This window comes from Gossypium hirsutum, chromosome D09 (assembly GCF_007990345.1).
Source record: "Gossypium hirsutum isolate 1008001.06 chromosome D09, Gossypium_hirsutum_v2.1, whole genome shotgun sequence".
In the NCBI taxonomy this organism is placed as follows: domain Eukaryota; kingdom Viridiplantae; phylum Streptophyta; class Magnoliopsida; order Malvales; family Malvaceae; genus Gossypium; species Gossypium hirsutum.
This window is the reverse complement of record NC_053445.1, coordinates 42,406,027-42,425,279: the sequence shown is the minus strand read 5'-3', so window position 1 is coordinate 42,425,279 and position 19,253 is coordinate 42,406,027. Positions and strand designations below refer to the sequence as shown.

The following is a 19,253-nucleotide window of genomic DNA, read 5'->3' as shown; positions in this document are numbered from 1 at the left end:
ATCTGAAAAGACATATTGTAATTTATTTTACAAAATATATTACCGCAACGTGAGATATTTTATAATAACTTGCTACTTGCTTAATGGATAAAAACTTACTCTAAGCTTATGGGTTGTAGTAAAAGCCCTATTTTAATATGCATTAAACGCATATTGCTGACGGTTGGCGGGTCTCTTTGTATGTGTTGTCCGGAAAGAGAATGAGTCAATGATTATTCATTTGCCGAAACTAGAAGTAAAAATTTTGGTAGATAAGAATCCCGTAAAAATTTCTTTCGAGGAATGGGCTAGGCCGGGCCATTTCTCAAGAACAATAGCTAAGGGACCCGATACTACCACTTGGATCTGGAACCTACATGCCGATGCTCACGATTTCGATAACCATACCAGTGTTCTGGAGGAGATCTCTCGCAAAATATTTAGTGCCCATTTCGGCCAACTCTCCATCATCTTTCTTTGGCTGAGTGGCATGTATTTCCACGGTGCTCGTTTTTCCAATTATGAAGCATGGCTCAGCGATCCTACTCACATTGGACCTAGCGCCCAGGTGCTTTGGCCAATAGTGGGCCAAAAAATCTTGAATGGCGATGTGGGGGGTTTCCAAAAAATACAAATAATTTCTGATTCTTTTCAGATTTGGCGAGCATCTGGAATAACTAGTGAATTACAACTCTATTGTACCGCAATCGGTGCATTGGTCTTTGCAGCCTTAATGCTTTTTGCCGGTTGGTTACATTATCTTCGAAAAATGTACCATTAACTTGGTTATTGAATATTTTGCATATTTTCTAAAACAATATTCACCCATGGCTTGCTGTTCCTTTTCCTGCTGCAGGTAAATGGTTGTACCAGAAAAATAGGGAAGTCTGTTATCCAAGCAGTAGATTCTGCTGGCCTTCACATTGTTCCTGTGTCTTTTGGTGCGGAGGAGTAGTCTGGACAAACTGTTGAACTGTGCGGGAAAAAGATTCTTGTGCATGGTCCTTCTGAAAGAGAAAGCATCCTTGCTTGTCTTTCAGGAGTATCCAAACCTGATCGTGGTAGACTACACCGTGCCTGCCACAGTTAATGGTAACCTATTCAGGAACATGCATACAAAACTACATCATATTTCATATTTGATGAATAAAGAAACTAAAACGAACTTGAGTGAGAAACATTTCGATAGCGCGTGGAATAATGTCTCCAAAATCTGAAGTGATACTGTGGTGATATTCCATACTATGATTGAATTACTTTCTTCTCAGCTTATCATTAAAAGATTTACAACTTGTTAAATAAATTTATGCATGCAATTCAAGTCTGATTTTATGATTTGATCTCTCAATCAATTACCTTTTTAAACTGTTTATAGGATCGGGGTGTTTGATAAATACAGATGATGCTGAGCTCTATGGCAAAGTTGGAGTACCTTTTGTTATGGGCACCACTGTTGGAGACAGGGATCGACTCTATAGGACTGTTGAAGAGTCAAAGGTTTATGCTGTGATCTCGCCACAATGGAGAAACAGATCATCTAACCCTTAATCAGTTGAAATACTATTTTAATAGTTGGAAATATAGATTTCCCTTTTTTGGTTGCTTAATATTGATCGTTTTGTAGGTTGTTGCATTTCTTGCAGCCATGGAGATCATGGCTGAGCAGTTTCCTGGAGCCTTCTCTGGATATAACCTACAGGTACTCCTTTCAATAAGGTTCTTTGTTTTGAAAGTGCTTGAAAGAACAATATGTCAAATTAGGTTGATTAGGCATAACCAATAGTGTTTTAAACAATTGAGGCTGCAAAATACAAGTGTTTGAAGCAATATCAAGAAGCCGGTTTGATACATTCTGAAGAAATATCACGACTTGGAGCAGCAACAACAAAACATGTGTCATATTTTGGATTTTACATTTGTGGATGGATTTATCCATTAGTGTTTACATACAATAGGGAGTTTGTTTGTAACAAGTTTTCTTGGGCTTGTGTTTACGGTTTCTTGTCTTGGTCTTTGGATATGATAGTCCTTTGGAATGCCTTCTTTTTCTTAAATAGTTTTCTTAGGCACCATCCTTAGTATTTTGTCCTATTGGTTGCATATTGCTTATCTTCAATGATCTTGATTAGGTGTGATGGAGTCCCATCAAGCAGGCAAATTGGACACCTCTGGTACTGCTAAGGCTATTATTTCTTGCTTTCAGAAATTGGGGTGTCATTTGACATGAATCAGGCGAGTGGTTCTCACTTATTCTTAATTGTGATTGAAAGAGATATCGAGTTCTTTTTTCTTATTGATTAGGGGTCGGGGGGGGGTTAGGAGAATGTTGGAAGATATTGACCCTTAGGAATGACATATGATGATATACATCTGCCAACCGCAACCTACTGATTTTATTGTCATTATAAATTCCCTTTATTATATGGTTCTTTCAAAATTTTGGACTTCTAACTTGTTTCCCTTCTTTTTTCCAGATACAAATGATCCGGGATCCCAAGCAGCAGATTGAGATGATGGGAGTAGTAGAAGAGCATTTGTCGGGCCATGCTTGTCATTTGTATCGTCTAACATCACCTGATCAAACGTATTAACTTTTTCACCTGTACCCTACATCTTGTTCAACATGTAAACATCAAATGACCTTTCATTGATCTCCGATTGAAAATTCTTCTGCTGAGTGTCGTTTGAGTTTCAGCATAATGTTTGCGGCAGATCGATATACGCGGAGGGAACTTTTCGTTGCTAAGAAGGTGCAGTTATTTATATTTCTCTTGCCAGTTTGAATCTATTCGAGTGTTTTACCGAATGTTTTTACAGTTACTGCAACATGCTCAGGCTATAAAAGGTGGGATTTTATATGCTTGTAGTTATTAACTGTCTTCGACTCTGTGAACTTAAAGTTTATGGCACTAGTGTCTCTATATTTAAATTTCAGAGAAATTGAGCATGCATGCAGTTTGGTTAAGTTAATAATATCCGATTATATTGAAAATAGTGATTAAGGGTAAGGAAAATAGCATTTAAGGATCATATGTTGATTATAACAAATGTCTTGGCGAGATTTATATTCATATCACTGTTTGATAGTGGATAATGTTCAAGTGCAGGTTAAGTCGAAGGCAGAGAAGTGAATATATAATACGATGGCCGTATTGCGATAAAAGATGTTATTGTTGTTGGAGTGTATTATTTGGCAGCTCAAGATATGTAGGGTTATGAGACACAAGGCAATTTTGTTGTTCTTTGCATAGTTAGTGTAAGAAATGCAATATATATATATCATTATATTGAATAGTGGGTAGGAATAGTTACTATATCAATAAAACAGGCTTGGGCGCGGGAGACTTGGAACAGCGGTTTTAGTTGAAGGTTAAAAAACATAATGTGTTGGGAGATGATGACTTTTCTGCTGTTCCAAATGGATGTAATTAGAAAAAGTCAAAGAGTCTGAGCTCACCTAATCTGGATAGACAGTTATTGACAATGATTTTCTAACCATCCAAAACAAAACAAAAAAGGTCAATGTCAATTTGTTATTAGGATAATCACCTTTTCTTTCGTTCGGTACGGTTTCACTCCTTTTACTATATCAATTATAAAATTTTCATTTCTTTAGTTCAAACACGCCCTTACCCATGGCTGTACATGTAATACATTTTGGATTCGCTCACACGTGCCCGCTTCTAATCCTTATAATTAACATTTAAAAATAGTCATTTTTTTTCACTAACACTACATTTTAGTTATTTATGTTTGAAATGTTACGTTTTAGTCACTTATGCTATTGTTTTGTTACGAAGTGGTCACTCTGCCGTTAAGCTCCGTTATTTCCCTAACGACAATCCTATGTGGCAGTCCAAATAAGTTTTAAATGCTAACTTGGATGTCCAACTGGGACGAGAATATGTTTTTAATTAATTGAAAATTTTAAATTAATTACACCTTGAACTGGAAAAGAAAAATTGTTCGTCTCCTTTTTTTTAGTTTTCTTTTCCTTTTTAACTGAAAAAACTATTCTTATCCGAGTTGGTATTTAAAACTCATTTGGACTGCCATATAGAATTGTCATTAGGGAAGTAATGGAGCTTAACGGCAAAGTGACTAATTCAGTATAAAAAATAACGTAAGTGACTAAAACGTAACATTTCAAACATAAGTGACTAAAATAGAGTCTGAAACAAACAAAAGTGACTATTTTATAGTTTACAGTAACCTATAGAATTTATGATTTTTAAGATAAATTTAGTAAATCCCATTAATTTTATTAAATTAATAAGTCAATGAATTATATGATAAAAAAATTGGAATATTATGTTTTGGGAATGAAACCAAGGCATTAACAAACATAAATATTTAAATAAAGAAACTATTATACTAGGTTACCAACTTGATGTTTTTAATAAAGATGATGAGATACCCTTTGACTTGTTCTTGGTGAAATAGCAACACATGCAACCCAATCATTCCTAACTTTTTTTATTTTGGACATTAACTAGTCCGAATTTTTTTTTATTTTATAAATAAAAAATTGAAATTCAATTCTTTGAATTGAAAAAGAAAGAATATTAATCAATTAGTCAAATGATGGATGGTTGAGGATAAAGTTATAAGTGGATTTCAAAAATATATACATCCTCATATTATTTATTTTTTAGTATTAAATAATTTAAATTTCAGTTTAATCCTAATTAATAGAATCAAGATTTTTTACCCCAAAAAAAGAAAAAGAAATTCTTTTTATGATTCATCTAAATTTAAGCTTTGAAGATGTAGTCACCAAAATAATTCCTTTTCAACGCTGTTTTGATAGGAAGGCAAAAGGAAGGAAACAAATGTTTGAATATTCAAGTGTATATATATATACTCTTTTTTTAAATCTATTTTTTTTCAGTGATAAAAGAAAAAAAAACATTCAATCTAAGTTATTTTTTATTCATAATTTAATTTAAATTTCTTTTTCTTTTCGTAGTTCGTATTAAGTATGTAACACCTTATTTCCGACCCCATTTACCGGATCTGAATATAAGATGTCACAATACTTACATACTTAACTAAATTTTTCAATCTACGAAAAACCTTATTGAATGTACCTCTTATTTATTTAAAATCCTTTTTAAGATAATAGGTTTGAATAATATATTTATTGTTTGTCACAAAACTAGAATAAAACTTTATAAATGTTTGATAAAACAAACATATTCGTAACGTGTATTACTATTTTTCATTTGAAAAACATGTTTCTATAAATGTCCCTCTATATGCATAATATTGCCCTCAGTCTACCACCATGGCACATCCCTGACTTCGTCCCTCCTAACGCATTGGTTCAATTCTCAAACCTGCATACCAAAAGACGCATATAAGTTTAAAAGAACTTAGTGGGTCTCATTCAATATTACCTTTCAACGATATTGTAGAATTTCTCGACTCAAGGGTTTGGATTCCCTCTCAGACCTTGGCAGATACTTTCGATCTGGTTCTTGATTGGCAGATTACCATACGCCAATCTCTGCACTTAATCATCTTATGCTCATCTTACCCCACTGGCGGGTTTTAAACTTCACATCATATTTCAAATTCCATTACACAATTTCTTTACAATTTGTAGTTAGATACGCTTCTCAGAATGATACTCAGCGGATACTACTCTTGACAGATTCTTTTACAAGACCCAACGATTATTAGAACACTAGTTACATCGTATCTTCAAATCAATCCAGACAGACATACTTACTTAAAAGAATACAACGTTTTAATTCAAGCAATAAAATCCTAGATAACTTCAATATATGACCTAAGAAATTCCAAGTTTGACAAGCACTTATACTACCCCATATTCCAATACATAAGGTTCCCTGTCATAGCAGATCATTAAGGCGGATTCATCAAATGGTTACTCTATCGGGAATTTTATCAGAAAATGCCTCATAGGCATACCCAGATCTCACGCAAGGCAGATTAGCATCTCACCACTTGATCATTACAGAATTCACTCTACAAATTTTCTAAATAACAAGCCACAAAGGCTTTTCCACAAGATTAGCCACAAAAACTTTTCACAAGATTAGCCACAAAGGCTTCCTAAGTAACCTATCGTGTTTGGAAATATGAATTTGCCTAAACTCAACACTACCTGAGGTTTGCCCATCATCACCCTAGGGACATGCAACAACCCTATAAGAAAAATCTAGCTCATCTGTTACTTCCAGAATATCTCATGGCCATGGTCTTTCCACATAATTGTCACACTGGCCTTCATGTTTACTGTCCCGACGGGCTACATTACGTCATATCGGCCATCGTGTTTACTATCCTAACGAACATCATCAAAGTACCAACATGGAGTTTATTATCGTATCGCATATTTTCTTGACACTCCACTCGAAACCCCCTTATCGCCAGCATACATTGTCATTAACCACATTCAGACATACTAACATCTAAAGTATGAATACTACAACTAAATATATGGATTTGAGGAGGTGTCCGCAAGTATACGAGTCAGGTTGTAATATAGTGTGTTTACAATGAAACACTTGGTAAGTATTCCGAGGATCGTACCCAAGGGATTGTAGTTTGGGGAAAACTGCTATTAAGCCAATTACTAAAAATAATTACTAATCTACTCGAGTCACGAATTAATAGTGTCAATCAAGAAGCAAGATAATAATAATAAACTAAATAAATTTAACTAAACTGAAGTCTACTCCTAGATTCATGTATCGACTTTTCCTATTCCTTGTTTTGACTACGCGAGTACCTTTTAACCTAGATCTAATTGTTTTACCTAATTAATTATTTATGTAGGGTTCTAATCAATCAATCAGTCGATACCCTAGCAGGATCTTTCGATATGTCCACTAGAATAATGAGTCGACAAGAACTATTTATCTTCCGACATCACAATCCAGGCCATATCAATTTTGGGTTAATTCCTACCTAAATAATTTCCTAGGGTCGTTAAGCCTAGGGTTTAAGTTCTTCCTCTCCTAAACAGCTAATCCATCAAGAAACTTTATCCTTCAATCAATTAATAAGATTAGAACAGTTGAACCCATATGAGATATGTATAAAGTATAAATTGATTCTAATCTTTACACAAACATTCAATTAAATAATGTTAAAGAAAGAGATATAAAGAATAGAATAAATGAAAAGAGATGCTCATAGATTTATCGATAAAAGCATGGCTCTAGAACAATCTCCACTTACGAGAATCTCACTTCGAAATAAGATCTTCTGATTACAAGAACATAAAAATACACTAAGTAAAAAATAAGAATGAAACTAAGTATATTTTCTATCTCCCTAAGATTATGTTTAAACTTATTACAATGGCCTTTATATAAGTTAAACTCGAAATATTCAAGTGCCTAAAATATTCTTGAAGTACTTAGAGTTCGACTAGGACAAACACTCTTAATTTTCCTCAAAAACATAATTAAAATGTACAAGAGTTTTTGGGCTACGCAGGGGCTTAGTTGCAACACAGGCCTGCAATGTTGCAACCAACCAAATGGGGTATGTCACGACATAGGAGAGCCGTGTCATGACATCGAGGGAAATTGCGTTCTAAAACTTGTTTTTGGCTTTTATCTTAATGTCATAACATAGGCATCATTTTTTACCCAAATAAGCATCTTTAGCTCCTGACTGGACCTACAAGATCATGTAACCTTATTTAGATATATAAAATGTAATAAAAACTACTAGAAAGTATAAATTATTACTTTAAGCATGAAAACCTAAATATATACTAAGATACCTTGATTTAACTATTAAATAAGCTAAAGTTATATGTAAAAATGATTTAAATACTAGTATAATTCATGGCAGATCAATCATGCATCACTCAAATGATAGAATAAACATATCTGCACGGAGTTCATTCATACTGTCAGTCAAACCTTATTTCTAATCACATAAATTCCCATACACTTTCTATACATTGTCATTACCCTGCAACATAACATACATGTCAACACATACGTATAGATACTTCACAGATAATCATACGAACAAGAATACATACTATGGTTCCTCAGGAAGACATGCTTATCTAAGTATACGATGATCATACAAAGGATCATGATATTATTACATAAGGAGACGAATTCAAAGACTTACCTTAACCTCGGCCTAGAGTTTCTGTTTCAAACGTTCGCCCAAAACCAACATCAGCAACTATTTAAAATATTATAATATTCTCATTAGAATCCCTATCACAGACATGTTACTAATATTTCAACCACATGCAACCTCCATACAAGGCTTTCTTGTAACACCCTTCTCTTCCATAATTGTGACGTACAAAGTTATAAGACTTACCAAAATGTTGAATCATCTACTGATTAAACTAGATCTTAGTTCGATCTTAACGAAGAAGAAAATGTTGAGGTTAGAAATAAGAACCTAAACATTAAGTAAGAAGAAAAACTATCTAAAATGTTCCCCTCCTATAAACATACGTTCGGTCCCTCTCATGTCCTTACCAAATCTAGGGTATGTAAAAGAAAATCTGGTAAAGGTTAACCTCACTATTGACCAGTCATGGAGAGAGTCAAATCAATCCATTTGACTTCTGTCAAAGCTTCTTGCTTCTTTTTTTCTTCAGTTTACATTTTTTTAGAGGTAATTTCCCCTTTCTCTTTCTTTTTCATTTATTCAAAATGGTTCAAACAACTACACGCGAAAGAGGCCGTGGTGGTCGTGGCCAGAGTAACAGAAATGACAGCCCTAGAGATGCAGTTAAGATTGGTCATGATAATACCCAATGTGTGGCTGCTCCTATGTATGAATGTAGCACCATCGATGAAGAGCTGGTTCGATACCTAGGGCCCGAGGCATCTTTTGATAGAACTATGCCTTCGACTTTCAAATAGTCCAAGGAGAGTGTCACCTAAATGAAAATACCATGGGGTTTATCATTCCCTTTTTCTTGTTCGAAGTTGGCTTCCACCTGCCTCTACACCTCTTTTTCTACTTGGTACTCAACGAGTATGGTATTGCACTGCGGCAACTCTCTGCCCTATCCTAGTAGACACTGGTGACCTTTTTCATAAACTTATGTATGCATCGTGAGTTGCCAATACTGGGTGTATTCCAAAAGATTTACCAGTTAAAGGTAAAAAGACATGGTATCTCGATTGGAAATGCCCACTTCAGTACACTCCAGGGTTTTACGCCCATAATCCAGAATTAGACCTCAAACCTGCATCTTAGAAAAGACAAGTTTGTAAGGGTCACCAGTAAGCTCAAAACTTGTTTTGGCTTTCCCACCTACTGGTCCCTACCCCGAGAAAACATCTACGTGCAAAGTCAGCTTGTTGACTCAGGGGTTGCTTGGAAACAATTCAAACATTTAAGGGTGGGGTGTGTTCTAGAATTGGGAGAAATTGTCATTGTCAAACATGTCTTCCAATACTGTCTGCAAAGACTAAGTCCCAATGGCGGCCAAGCTAATAAAATTCTATTATGGGCGATTTCTCAGAATGTCCCTTCTACTAAAGTAGCCCAACCCAAAAACTCTAATAAGTATTTGGCACGAATTCTAATAGAGAGGATGAGGGAGCCTCCCTTCTTTTTCTATGATTATTGTGGACTGCATTCACTCTAGTGGAACATTATTTGTCATGGTACGTCTTCCACTCCTTCCAATCAGGTTAATTCTCTTGTTTATGTTGCAGGGTCTATGTCTAGTTCTTATACCTCTATGCTCGTTCTAGCAGTCAACATGGATGTCTTAGCTTTACTAGACGAGGTTCGCGGGAATGAAGGTGCTATCGTTTCCCCACCAAGAATAACGACTGGTAAGAAAGATCAAAAGAGGCCAAAGGTGGAGGGAAGCACCCAATATACAGAAGACAGTGATCGCCCACAGCTGGCTCAATGCATACTTAAGAAAGGGTTTGCTCCATCGAGAGCCAACACTCCATTTGTTCCTGCCCTACTTCCGATTTCAACTCTGCCAGTAGAGTCCGCTAATTCGACAGACTCTCCAATCTATGCCACTAAGCCTCCTGCGGCTGAAATCCCTCCAGAAACAACACGCCAAAACCAGTCAGAGGCTCTTCTTGGCTCCATGCCCACCAATGTAATTGGTCCCCATATTTTATAAAAAATTTAATTTTTTAAATTTTTTTCTTTATTTTCATTTTTCTTTCATGTGGCACGGGCAAAGAGATTTCAATTTCATAACACAACACCTTTTTTGTACAAAGCCAGCCACCATCATCCACTTATTAGAGAAAAAAAACATATAATTATCTTCCACACTTAAATTGCATCTCAATTTTAAGTTCTCAAAAATTAAAATTAAAGAAAGAAAATAGGGTATCCAAGGATGAAATTTTGATCTTTTGGTTTCTTTTTTACAAGAACAATTGATTGATTAATTTCTTAAAAGAAGAAAAAAAGGATGAGAATGAAGGTCCCAAGCAAGAAATTTGGGCCCATTATGGAGCTCCGATGTTTGGATTATTGATTCTTTGTGAGTGTTTATAGTACTAGATCTGAGGATTGACGGTGTGATATTGTTTGCATTGCAAGTGAGGGGTGGGGTGGAGTGGGGTGGGGTAGGGATAGGCTTGAAATCGTGGCAATCTCGACCCCTACTTATTGGACTTTGGAGACTTTTTAGGACATCGATAAAGATGCACCTAGTCCCAAATGTGGCCACACCTTTACCACCGTTGCTGCCACCAAGACCCAGGGTCTTAGGCTTATTCTCTTCGGTGGTGCCACCTCCATTGAGGGTGGCGCTTCCTCTTCTTGTCCCGAAATCTGTTAATATATCTCCTCATATTTTATAAACATAAAGAAAGTTTTAACAAATGGAAAATATGGAAAAACTATGTTAAAAGAGATGGAGAAAGGAGGAAAACAAGGGGAGAAGATAAAGAGAATGAAAAAAAAAGGAAAGTTAAAAGAACATAAAATAAAAAAATTAAATTGCTTAAAATGAAAAAAAATGGAAATCAATTGTATAATTTAATCTAATTTTTTTTAAATGATGATTTAATGTGCCACGACAATTAACAGCTTAGTGACTAAAATGTTATAACATGTTAACGTAAGTTACTAAGACGTAACTTTTCAAATATAAGTGACTAAAATATAACTTAAGATAAATAAAAGTAACTATTTTGATAGTTTATCCTTTTAATAAAATAAAATAAACTTGATTTCTTTTACTAAATTTTAAATTTTAATATGTGTTCGAATAAGTAACTTTCAATTGAATCAGTTGAATGGTATATATTAAATGAAGAAGCTTCTTGATGGGTGTCGAATCCACCAATATAAACCTACGCCTTAGTTTGCAAATTATGCAGTATAGGGAGTATGGTCGATCCCTCAGAGACTGGTTTACTGTAAATTGTTACTCTCTTGACCAGATTTATGTCGGGGCAGTTGTCGTGCCCAAGAAATCCGGGGGGATAAAATTTTAAGTCCTGAAAATAAATAAATAAAATGCGTGAAAAGAAAAAGTTGAAAACAGAATAATAAAAACAGTGAAATAAATATTAAGAAAAATTAATTAGAATAAGCTCAGCTTTAGGCACGAATTTTCCTCGTCTTTGAACCGATCCTCGAAATTGGATGAACTCCTCTTTTCCAATAAGCTAGTTATAGCTACCAAAGACGCCTCGGATATCAACTCTTTCTTGTGTAAATTAGTTATGGAATGTCCAATAACTAACCCTTACCAATCGAACAACCACGAAACGTTCGTGATTTAGAACTCCGGCAGCTTTGCGTTCTAGAAGAGCCTAGCTCGAACCAATGCCCTCAACCGCGTGGGACATTTAAATCCGGTTACTACTTCCCTTGACGGAACCAAACAGCAATCTCCACTTGGCACGCCAATGTGTTCACAGAAAACCAATTAGAAACGTTCCTTTCGGAATTCCAACTGTACGTCTAATCACACTAAATTAAACGACGTCTTTTTTGACTTAGTGTTGACCTGACTTTGTGAGCCGACAAAATCATACTCTTAATCCGGAGAAGTAATAAGTACTGGAATTTTAGGAGTTAAATGGCTCGGGTTCGTAACTCACGGATTTTGACGAGGCTAATTTCGGCCTAAAACTGAAAATGGGTTTAGTTGGCTAAGGTTTGGGGCATGTTGGTTTTGGAATAATTAAATAAGATTGAATAAATGAAAAAAAAATGAAAGTGACGCAAGGTTGGAAATTAATTGTTGACAAAAACAAAGAAAGAAAAGATTGAATTGCAAGAAATAAAAGCTTAATTTAAAAACGAAATGATTAAAAACTTGATGGAAAATTTTATGAAAAGACTTGATGAAAAACTTAAAAAGAACTTGCTACAAAACTTGATAGAAAACTTGGTAATTAAAAACTTAATAAAAGAACTAAATGAAAAATATTTGAAGAAAGAAAAAACACTTAATGAAAGACTTAATTGAAAGCTTGATTCATGAATTGATGAATTGATGAACAATGTAGCCTCTATTTATACTAGTGGCTTTACTAAATTAAGAGTCAACTAGTATAGAAAATCAAGGAAAATATTCCATAATATAAAAAATATCCCAAAATAATCTCCCACTAAGTCAACAATTTCAGCTAATTATTCTTGGAAAAATTCTGCTTTGGCCCTCCTTCTTTGCTTCTTTCTTCAATCTAGCCCAATTGTTTCCTTTTTCTTCTATTTAGCCCCAAATTGCATTCCTGCACAAAATTCAATAAATATGGCAAAATTAGTGGTGCATTCTCATAAATTAACCAAATTAATTACATAAAATATGTAACTTTAGCATTTAATCACTTCTAATAGACAAGCAACTTGAATTGATGTGTAAGATTTAAATCAAACAACTCTACCTTAATTAGTAGAGACTAGCTAATGAGATATAATATTTTAAAACACATTTATTGAAGAAAAAATTCTGGCCTTGGAACAACATTGTTGTGTGGGAGAAAGAAGAGGCTGACAAAACAACATAGAACAAGCATTGGGGTGTATTTTTATAAGTGACAATTATGTTTATGATAATATACATATATAGGTTGGGAAACTTTAGCACTGGTTTATAGAAAACCAGGGAAAGTCTTTACTCCAGTTTAGACTTTGAATGAATAGGATTATCTCCCTCCAAACTCTTCCAATTATAATATAAAATTACTTTTGAAACTCATCATAAATCCTAACAATAATATATTACTCCAATTTGAGGATAATAAAATATTTTAAAAAAATTACATCTATTCTAAAAATAATTTAAATTCCAATCATCCTTATAATAAAATTAAAATAAACATGGAAAACAGAATGTTGTAAGAAAAACATAATAATATATTCAAATTACAACTAACTCTAAACATATTATTCAACAATTACTTATTTCACACTCCAAGTCTCCTTCCTCCGAGTAAATACTAAGAACTTTCCGATTGTACAACTCATATGGGGTTGACCAAAATTGTTATTTTTTTACATTTCCCTTTTTCCCTTATAAAATCACCTCCATCCCCGCCGAATTTCATACTTATACCTCCATCTCCAGTTGTATGTTATTCATCATATAAACCAGAAACCTGGTGTTAATTTCAGTAGCTAGCAGCTAGCATGGGCTCTACCCTTTTAGCCTACTTTTTAATCCCAGCTGTTTTTCTTGTTCAAGTAACCTGTTTTCAGTTCAATTTTTCAACTTTCCAGAAAGAAGATGAAAGCCAGCTTACCTTGAGTAGGAACTCTTACATAGTTCTTGGAGCTATCCAAGTTACTCCCGATGTTAATGGAGGTTCCATGCAAAATTTGTCTGGACGAGCTCTGTATAAGAAACCATTTAGGCTTTGGAAAGGCAACCACACCACCATTGCTTCTTTCAATACAAGTTTCGTCCTCAATATCCGCAGCCAAACCTCTCCTGGTGGCGAAGGCGTTGCCTTTTTAATAACCGGCAACTCCAGCCTACCGGACAACAGCCAAGGACAGTGGTTGGGGATGGTAAATGCCAATACAAATGGATCTTCTCAGGCCAGTGTGGTGGCGGTGGAATTTGACACCAGGAAGAGCGACGACCAAGATATGGATGGCAACCATATTGGGTTAAACATAAACAGCATCCACTCAACCAAGCAAGTTTCTTTAAGCAACTACGGTGTTAACATTTCGGGAGGTGACGATTTAAGGGTGCATCTTCGTTATGACGGCCAAAAGTTGTCAGTTTTCATTGGGGACAACCAGACACTTGTGCTTTCTCAGTCTCTTGATCTCTCTACTCATCTTCCGGAGAAGGTTTTCATGGGATTCTCTGGTTCAACAAGCAATGAAACTGAGCTCAACTGTGTGAAGTCCTGGGCGTTTTCTGGTACCGATATAGGTGGAGATCGCAATCTACGGTGGGTTTGGATCATGGTTCCAGTGGCAAGTGTGGGTATATTAGTTGGGGTTGCCATGTACTTGTGGTTGAGGAGGGTATACAAAGAGGAAGATTTGGAGGGTCAGGGTGCTCGACTTCAAGGGAACATAGAAGATGAGATTAAACGTTCCAATTTGGGTCCAAGGAGGTTTGGGTTAAAGGAATTGAAGCAAGCGACTGGGAATTTTAACCCGAAGAACAAGCTTGGGAAAGGTGGATTTGGAACTGTTTACAAGGGAACCTGGAGAAACAACGACGTGGCTGTCAAAAGAGTGTCCAAGAAATCACACCAAGGCAAGCAAGAATTCATTGCGGAAGTCACCACAATCGGCCACCTCAATCACAAGAATCTCGTCAAGTTAATAGGATGGTGCTACGAAAAGCGGGAATTTCTCCTTGTGTACGAATACATGCCCCATGGAAGCCTCGATAAGTTCATCTTCTGCGATGATAAACCAACCCTGCAGGAGGAATCCACACTCAACTGGGAGCAAAGGCTATTGATAATCCAAGGGGTGGCTCAAGCACTAGACTACCTTCACAACGGTTGTCAAAAAAGGGTGCTCCACCGTGACATCAAATCTAGCAACATCATGCTGGATTCCGAGTTCAACGCCAAGCTCGGAGATTTCGGACTGGCCAGAACCATCCAAGAGAAAGAAAAAACGCACCATTCAACCATCGAGATCGCTGGCACGCCAGGTTATATGGCCCCAGAAACCTTTCTTATAAGCCGAGCCACGGTGGAAACCGATGTTTATTCCTTTGGGGTTCTTGTGATGGAAGTTGTTTGTGGGAGAAAGCCCGGGAATCAAAGTGAGCTAAACAACTACAACAATAGTATTGTGAATCGGGTATGGGATTACTATAGGAAAGGAAGCATCAGTGGCGCTGCTGATTCCAGGATGGATGGGGACTTTGATGAAAAAGAAGTGGAGTGTGTGCTTGTTATAGGCTTGGGTTGCTGCCATCCCAACCCACACTATAGGCCTTCAATGAGGACTGTGTTGCAGGTACTTTCAGGTGAAGCGGATCCACCCCAGGTACCCCAAGAGCGACCTTCATTTGTGTGGCCAGCCATGCCCCCATCCTTCAACCACATGGATGATTCACTTACAGGAAGTCAACTCACTCCATTTACGGATCTTAGTGGTAGATGAAATCATATCAGTCAAGCCCAATCTCCATCAATGATCCATTTACGGATTTAGTTCTCTTTTGTTTGTTGGAATTTTAAATGTGTTGAATATAACTTAAAAGTGAAAGTGAACTAAAAGTAAATTGGAGTGCTTGTAAATAGTTTCAGGTAAAATTAAAATTATAAAAATATAAATTATTATTGTTAAAATTACAATTTATTTTCCTTAATAAATTTTTCTGGCTTCGCTCTGCTATAGTTTAAAAATGTCAACATCTGCAACATATGGCTGACCAAACACTAAAACCTAACCAAAGAAACTTACGCCATCGACTATTTTATAATGCCAATGAGCAGCAAATCACTAATTAGCAAAGGTAGACGACCAATGGAATCTAAAATTACGAATTAATTTCTTTTCATCTTAATCCAAAACTTTGACCCATAATTTGTAGGCTTCCTTACTTGAAAATATTTGCCACCATTGATACGAGATGTGGGATTGGATGTTCTTGCCAGGTTTTGGCGTTGACTTCTTTTAAGTTGTTTGTCAAATATATCACCAGTCCACAATTTGGAAAATTGCATCTAGAATTGAGAATTAAAATATTTATAGAAAATAGACATTTGTGCAATTTCACGAAAATTTGTTCACGTTCCAAACTTCTTTTACTGGAAATCACCGCATTTGAATTGTACTCATTTATATTTTTCATGATAAAAAAAATTTATTATTGAAAGAAAGAAAGAAAGAAAGAAAGAGACTCCAACAGCAACAGAGGCTTAAGGGTTTGACCGGATTGGAATTCAGACACAGTGAACTTCAACCTTTGCTATTTCCTGTTTCTCGAGAAACAAACAGAGAAGAGAAAGGATGGTGCTCTCCGCATCTCTGCATTCGCTTTGCATAATCCCCCATACCTCTCAATCTAAAATCCCAAGCATCTTCAACCTCCTAAAGTCTCCCTTAGCCAAACCTCACCTCAAAATCAACCCCATTTTCAAACCCTCTTCCCTTTCCCTTTTCACTCAACCATCCAAGCTCAGACCAAAAACCCAAAATTTCCGTACCCCCACCATCCGCTCCCTCTTTACCGGTATCGTCGAAGAAATGGGTGAAATCAAGCAACTGGGTATGGCCGATCACGGCGGATTCGATCTCAAAATACACGCCAAAACTGTTATAGAGGATGTCCACCTCGGTGACAGCATTGCGGTTAATGGAACTTGCCTAACGGTGACGGATTTCGACACCCATTTGGGAGAATTCACGGTTGGGCTGGCCCCTGAAACCCTAAGGAAAACTTCATTGAGTGAACTGGAACCCGGGTCATTGGTGAATTTGGAGCGGGCTATCCCGCCAACAGGCCGGATGGGAGGCCATTTCGTGCAAGGACACGTGGATGGCACAGCGGAGATAGTGGGGAAACAAGTGGAAGGGGATTCATTGTGGATCAAGGTTAAGACGGATAAAAACTTATTGAAATATGTAGTGCCAAAAGGATTCATAGCTATAGATGGGACTAGTTTGACAGTGGTGGATGTGTTTGAAGAGGAACTTTGCTTTAATTTCATGCTAGTAGCTTATACTCGGCAGAAAGTGGTGATTCCTTTGAAGGAAATTGGGCAAAAGGTGAATTTGGAGGTGGATATCCTCGGCAAGTATGTTGAGAGGCTTCTCAGCAGTGGTTTTGTTGATTCCATTAAAGGCTCACGATTTCCAGAAACTCATAACAAGGTTAGTTCATGCTTCACTTATGTTGTTTTTACACTAGTTGTTGAATCCGGTAGCTACTTATAATTTGCATAAGTGAGAATCAGGTTGATTTAATGATTGGTATGTTGTAGCAAAATGTGTGTGTCTCAAGGAATAATGATGTATGTGTTAGCCAATGTCTGATTCTTGAGGCATTATTGGGGATGGCTTGACTGACTGATGGGGTCTAATTTGGTAGTTGTTCTAAAACCTGATGATTGTCTATATTAGACAGGCATTGTCAATCAGTTGCCAAAATCTTACAACACATCATCATATATGTGAATTGCCAGTGCTTCCTCTTCTGCTTGTCATCTTTCTCCAGTGATGTGTTCCTCTTCATATTTCTCAAGGTATTTGTGTCTGATATTAGTGTTCAATACATATTCAAGTTATGATCTTTCAAATATATGTATTTAAAAGAAATGAAGCATACTCATGTTGGACATATACCCGAATCTAGTACCCGTTCTCGATTTTGGGTTATATAGGTTGCCTTAGGCTTTTTTGGTTGGAAATATCAAAATTACTTTTATTGTAACGTTTAAGTTCATAACCATTTACTCCCTCTCTCTTAATAAATTGGTTAAAATATGCTACAAATTCCTGTACTCTCCGTACATTTGAAATTTAGTCCCTTTTATTTTGAGAAATATAGTCATTTTATTTTTTGGATTTAAAAATTCAAGCTCAGCTGTTAACACTGTTAAAATTCTTGTGTCAAATTTGTTGGTGTGACGATTTGAAAAAAAAAATGAACTTTGTTGGATGGATTGCCTTTTTTGACAGAATTGATGAAAAATAAAACAAGTTTTAATTCCAGAAGGTAGTGAAGAGGATGGACGGTTTCATTTCAAGGAAAGGGTGGTTTCTCTTTGCACAGCATTTAACCTTCTTCAATAATCAATCAGCCAAGCTCACTTTGGGGGGCTTCAGCTATAGACTTCACCATTCACCTTTGTTTATTTATATCAATTCTGATATTTTGAGACATTGTCCTATCTGTGTTCTTTTTCAATAAGATATCTGTGTTTGTGTTTGTGTTTGTGCAGTGCTTTACTTACTTTTTCCTCTTCATATTTTCATATCTTCTCCTATTTGGTAGGCAATTGAACATAATATTATACTCAATAATAATAAGTTATGGATTTAGGTCAACTTTAATACCTATACTTTTTTATATTTTAAAATTTCAACCCTAATCGAAATTATAGTAGTCAAATCCATTAAATCAAATTTTACTATTAGTCGCATAGCATGTATAAGTTGTAGATTTAGTCTTTGTTTTCCTATTTTATCTTATTTAATTTTTGGGTAAATACACAAATAGTCACTCAATTATAAAAAATTCTCATTTTAGGCACCCAAAATAAAAGGTTTTCAATTTAAACACTCACATTACATAGTTTTTTTTTATTTTGATCATTCTCTTTAAAAACTTTAACGGAAATTTGACATGACATTTTCAAGCAGCCATTCAAATGCTTTGTCGACAGTGGACAATGGTTTCTTCAACAGCAAGTTTTCAATTTAGACATTCACATTCACATTATATAGTTTGTTCATTTTAACGAAAATCTGACATGGCATTTTCAAGCCGCCATTAAGATGTGGTTTCTTCAACAGCAAACCTTCAAATAAAGTGCAAGGTGTTGATGAATGGATGATCTAATCCCATGGAATATCAAGGTGCAAGTTGAAGAAACCATTGTGTATTGTCAATAAAGCTTTTAATTGCTGATTGAAAATGTCATGCCAGATTTTTCTTATTTAAGTTTCTAAGGGGAGTGACCAAAATAAACAAATTATATGATGTGAGTACTTAAATTGCAAACTTTTATTTTAAGTGTCTAAAATGATTTTTTTTATAGTTGAGTACCTATTTGTGTAATTTACCTTTAATTTTTATTTCTTGAATTTTAAAATTCTAATCTTAAGAAATGATATTCATTAAATTTGTTTACTAAAATTATGTGATTTTTTTTAAT

General features: G+C 35.6%; 2 protein-coding genes and 1 pseudogene across 4 annotated transcripts; all 3 read left to right on the top strand.

Moving 5' to 3' along the window:
- Window positions 1–469: 469 nt before the first annotated feature.
- On the top strand, window positions 470–2,808 carry LOC107892530 (4-hydroxy-tetrahydrodipicolinate reductase 2, chloroplastic-like; annotated as a pseudogene).
- A 10,572-nt stretch (window positions 2,809–13,380) lies between these two features.
- On the top strand, window positions 13,381–15,709 carry LOC107891251 (probable L-type lectin-domain containing receptor kinase S.5). The gene has a single exon (XM_016815980.2). The coding sequence runs from the start codon at window positions 13,576–13,578 to the stop codon at window positions 15,529–15,531; it is 1,956 nt and encodes a 651-aa protein (XP_016671469.2). The 5' UTR covers window positions 13,381–13,575; the 3' UTR covers window positions 15,532–15,709.
- Window positions 15,710–16,012: 303 nt separating this feature from the next.
- On the top strand, window positions 16,013–18,304 carry LOC107891252 (riboflavin synthase). 3 transcript variants are annotated; one of them, XM_016815982.2, is made up of 2 exons: window positions 16,013–17,247; window positions 18,055–18,304. In XM_016815982.2, exons 1-2 carry the CDS (start codon window positions 16,384–16,386, stop codon window positions 18,058–18,060), a joined length of 870 nt encoding a protein of 289 aa, XP_016671471.2. In that variant the 5' UTR covers window positions 16,013–16,383; the 3' UTR covers window positions 18,061–18,304. The 3 variants fall into 3 exon arrangements, with proteins under 3 accessions (XP_016671471.2, XP_040956665.1, XP_040956666.1); XM_041100731.1 differs by lacking the exon at window positions 18,055–18,304 and adding an exon at window positions 17,501–17,618 and having other exon boundaries at window positions 16,099–17,247; XM_041100732.1 differs by lacking the exon at window positions 18,055–18,304 and adding an exon at window positions 17,497–17,618 and having other exon boundaries at window positions 16,099–17,247.
- The last annotated feature ends 949 nt before the right edge of the window (window positions 18,305–19,253 follow it).

Excerpts from the sequence above, each read along its gene's own strand:
- LOC107891252 (XM_041100731.1), top strand. The coding sequence starts at position 16,384 with ATGGTGCTCTCCGCATCTCTGCATTCGCTTTGCATAATCCCCCATACC. Across the intron at positions 17,248-17,500 it reads TTCCAGAAACTCATAACAAG|GCATTGTCAATCAGTTGCCA; the intron begins GTTAGTTCATGC and ends TATATTAGACAG.
- LOC107891251 (XM_016815980.2), top strand. The coding sequence starts at position 13,576 with ATGGGCTCTACCCTTTTAGCCTACTTTTTAATCCCAGCTGTTTTTCTT.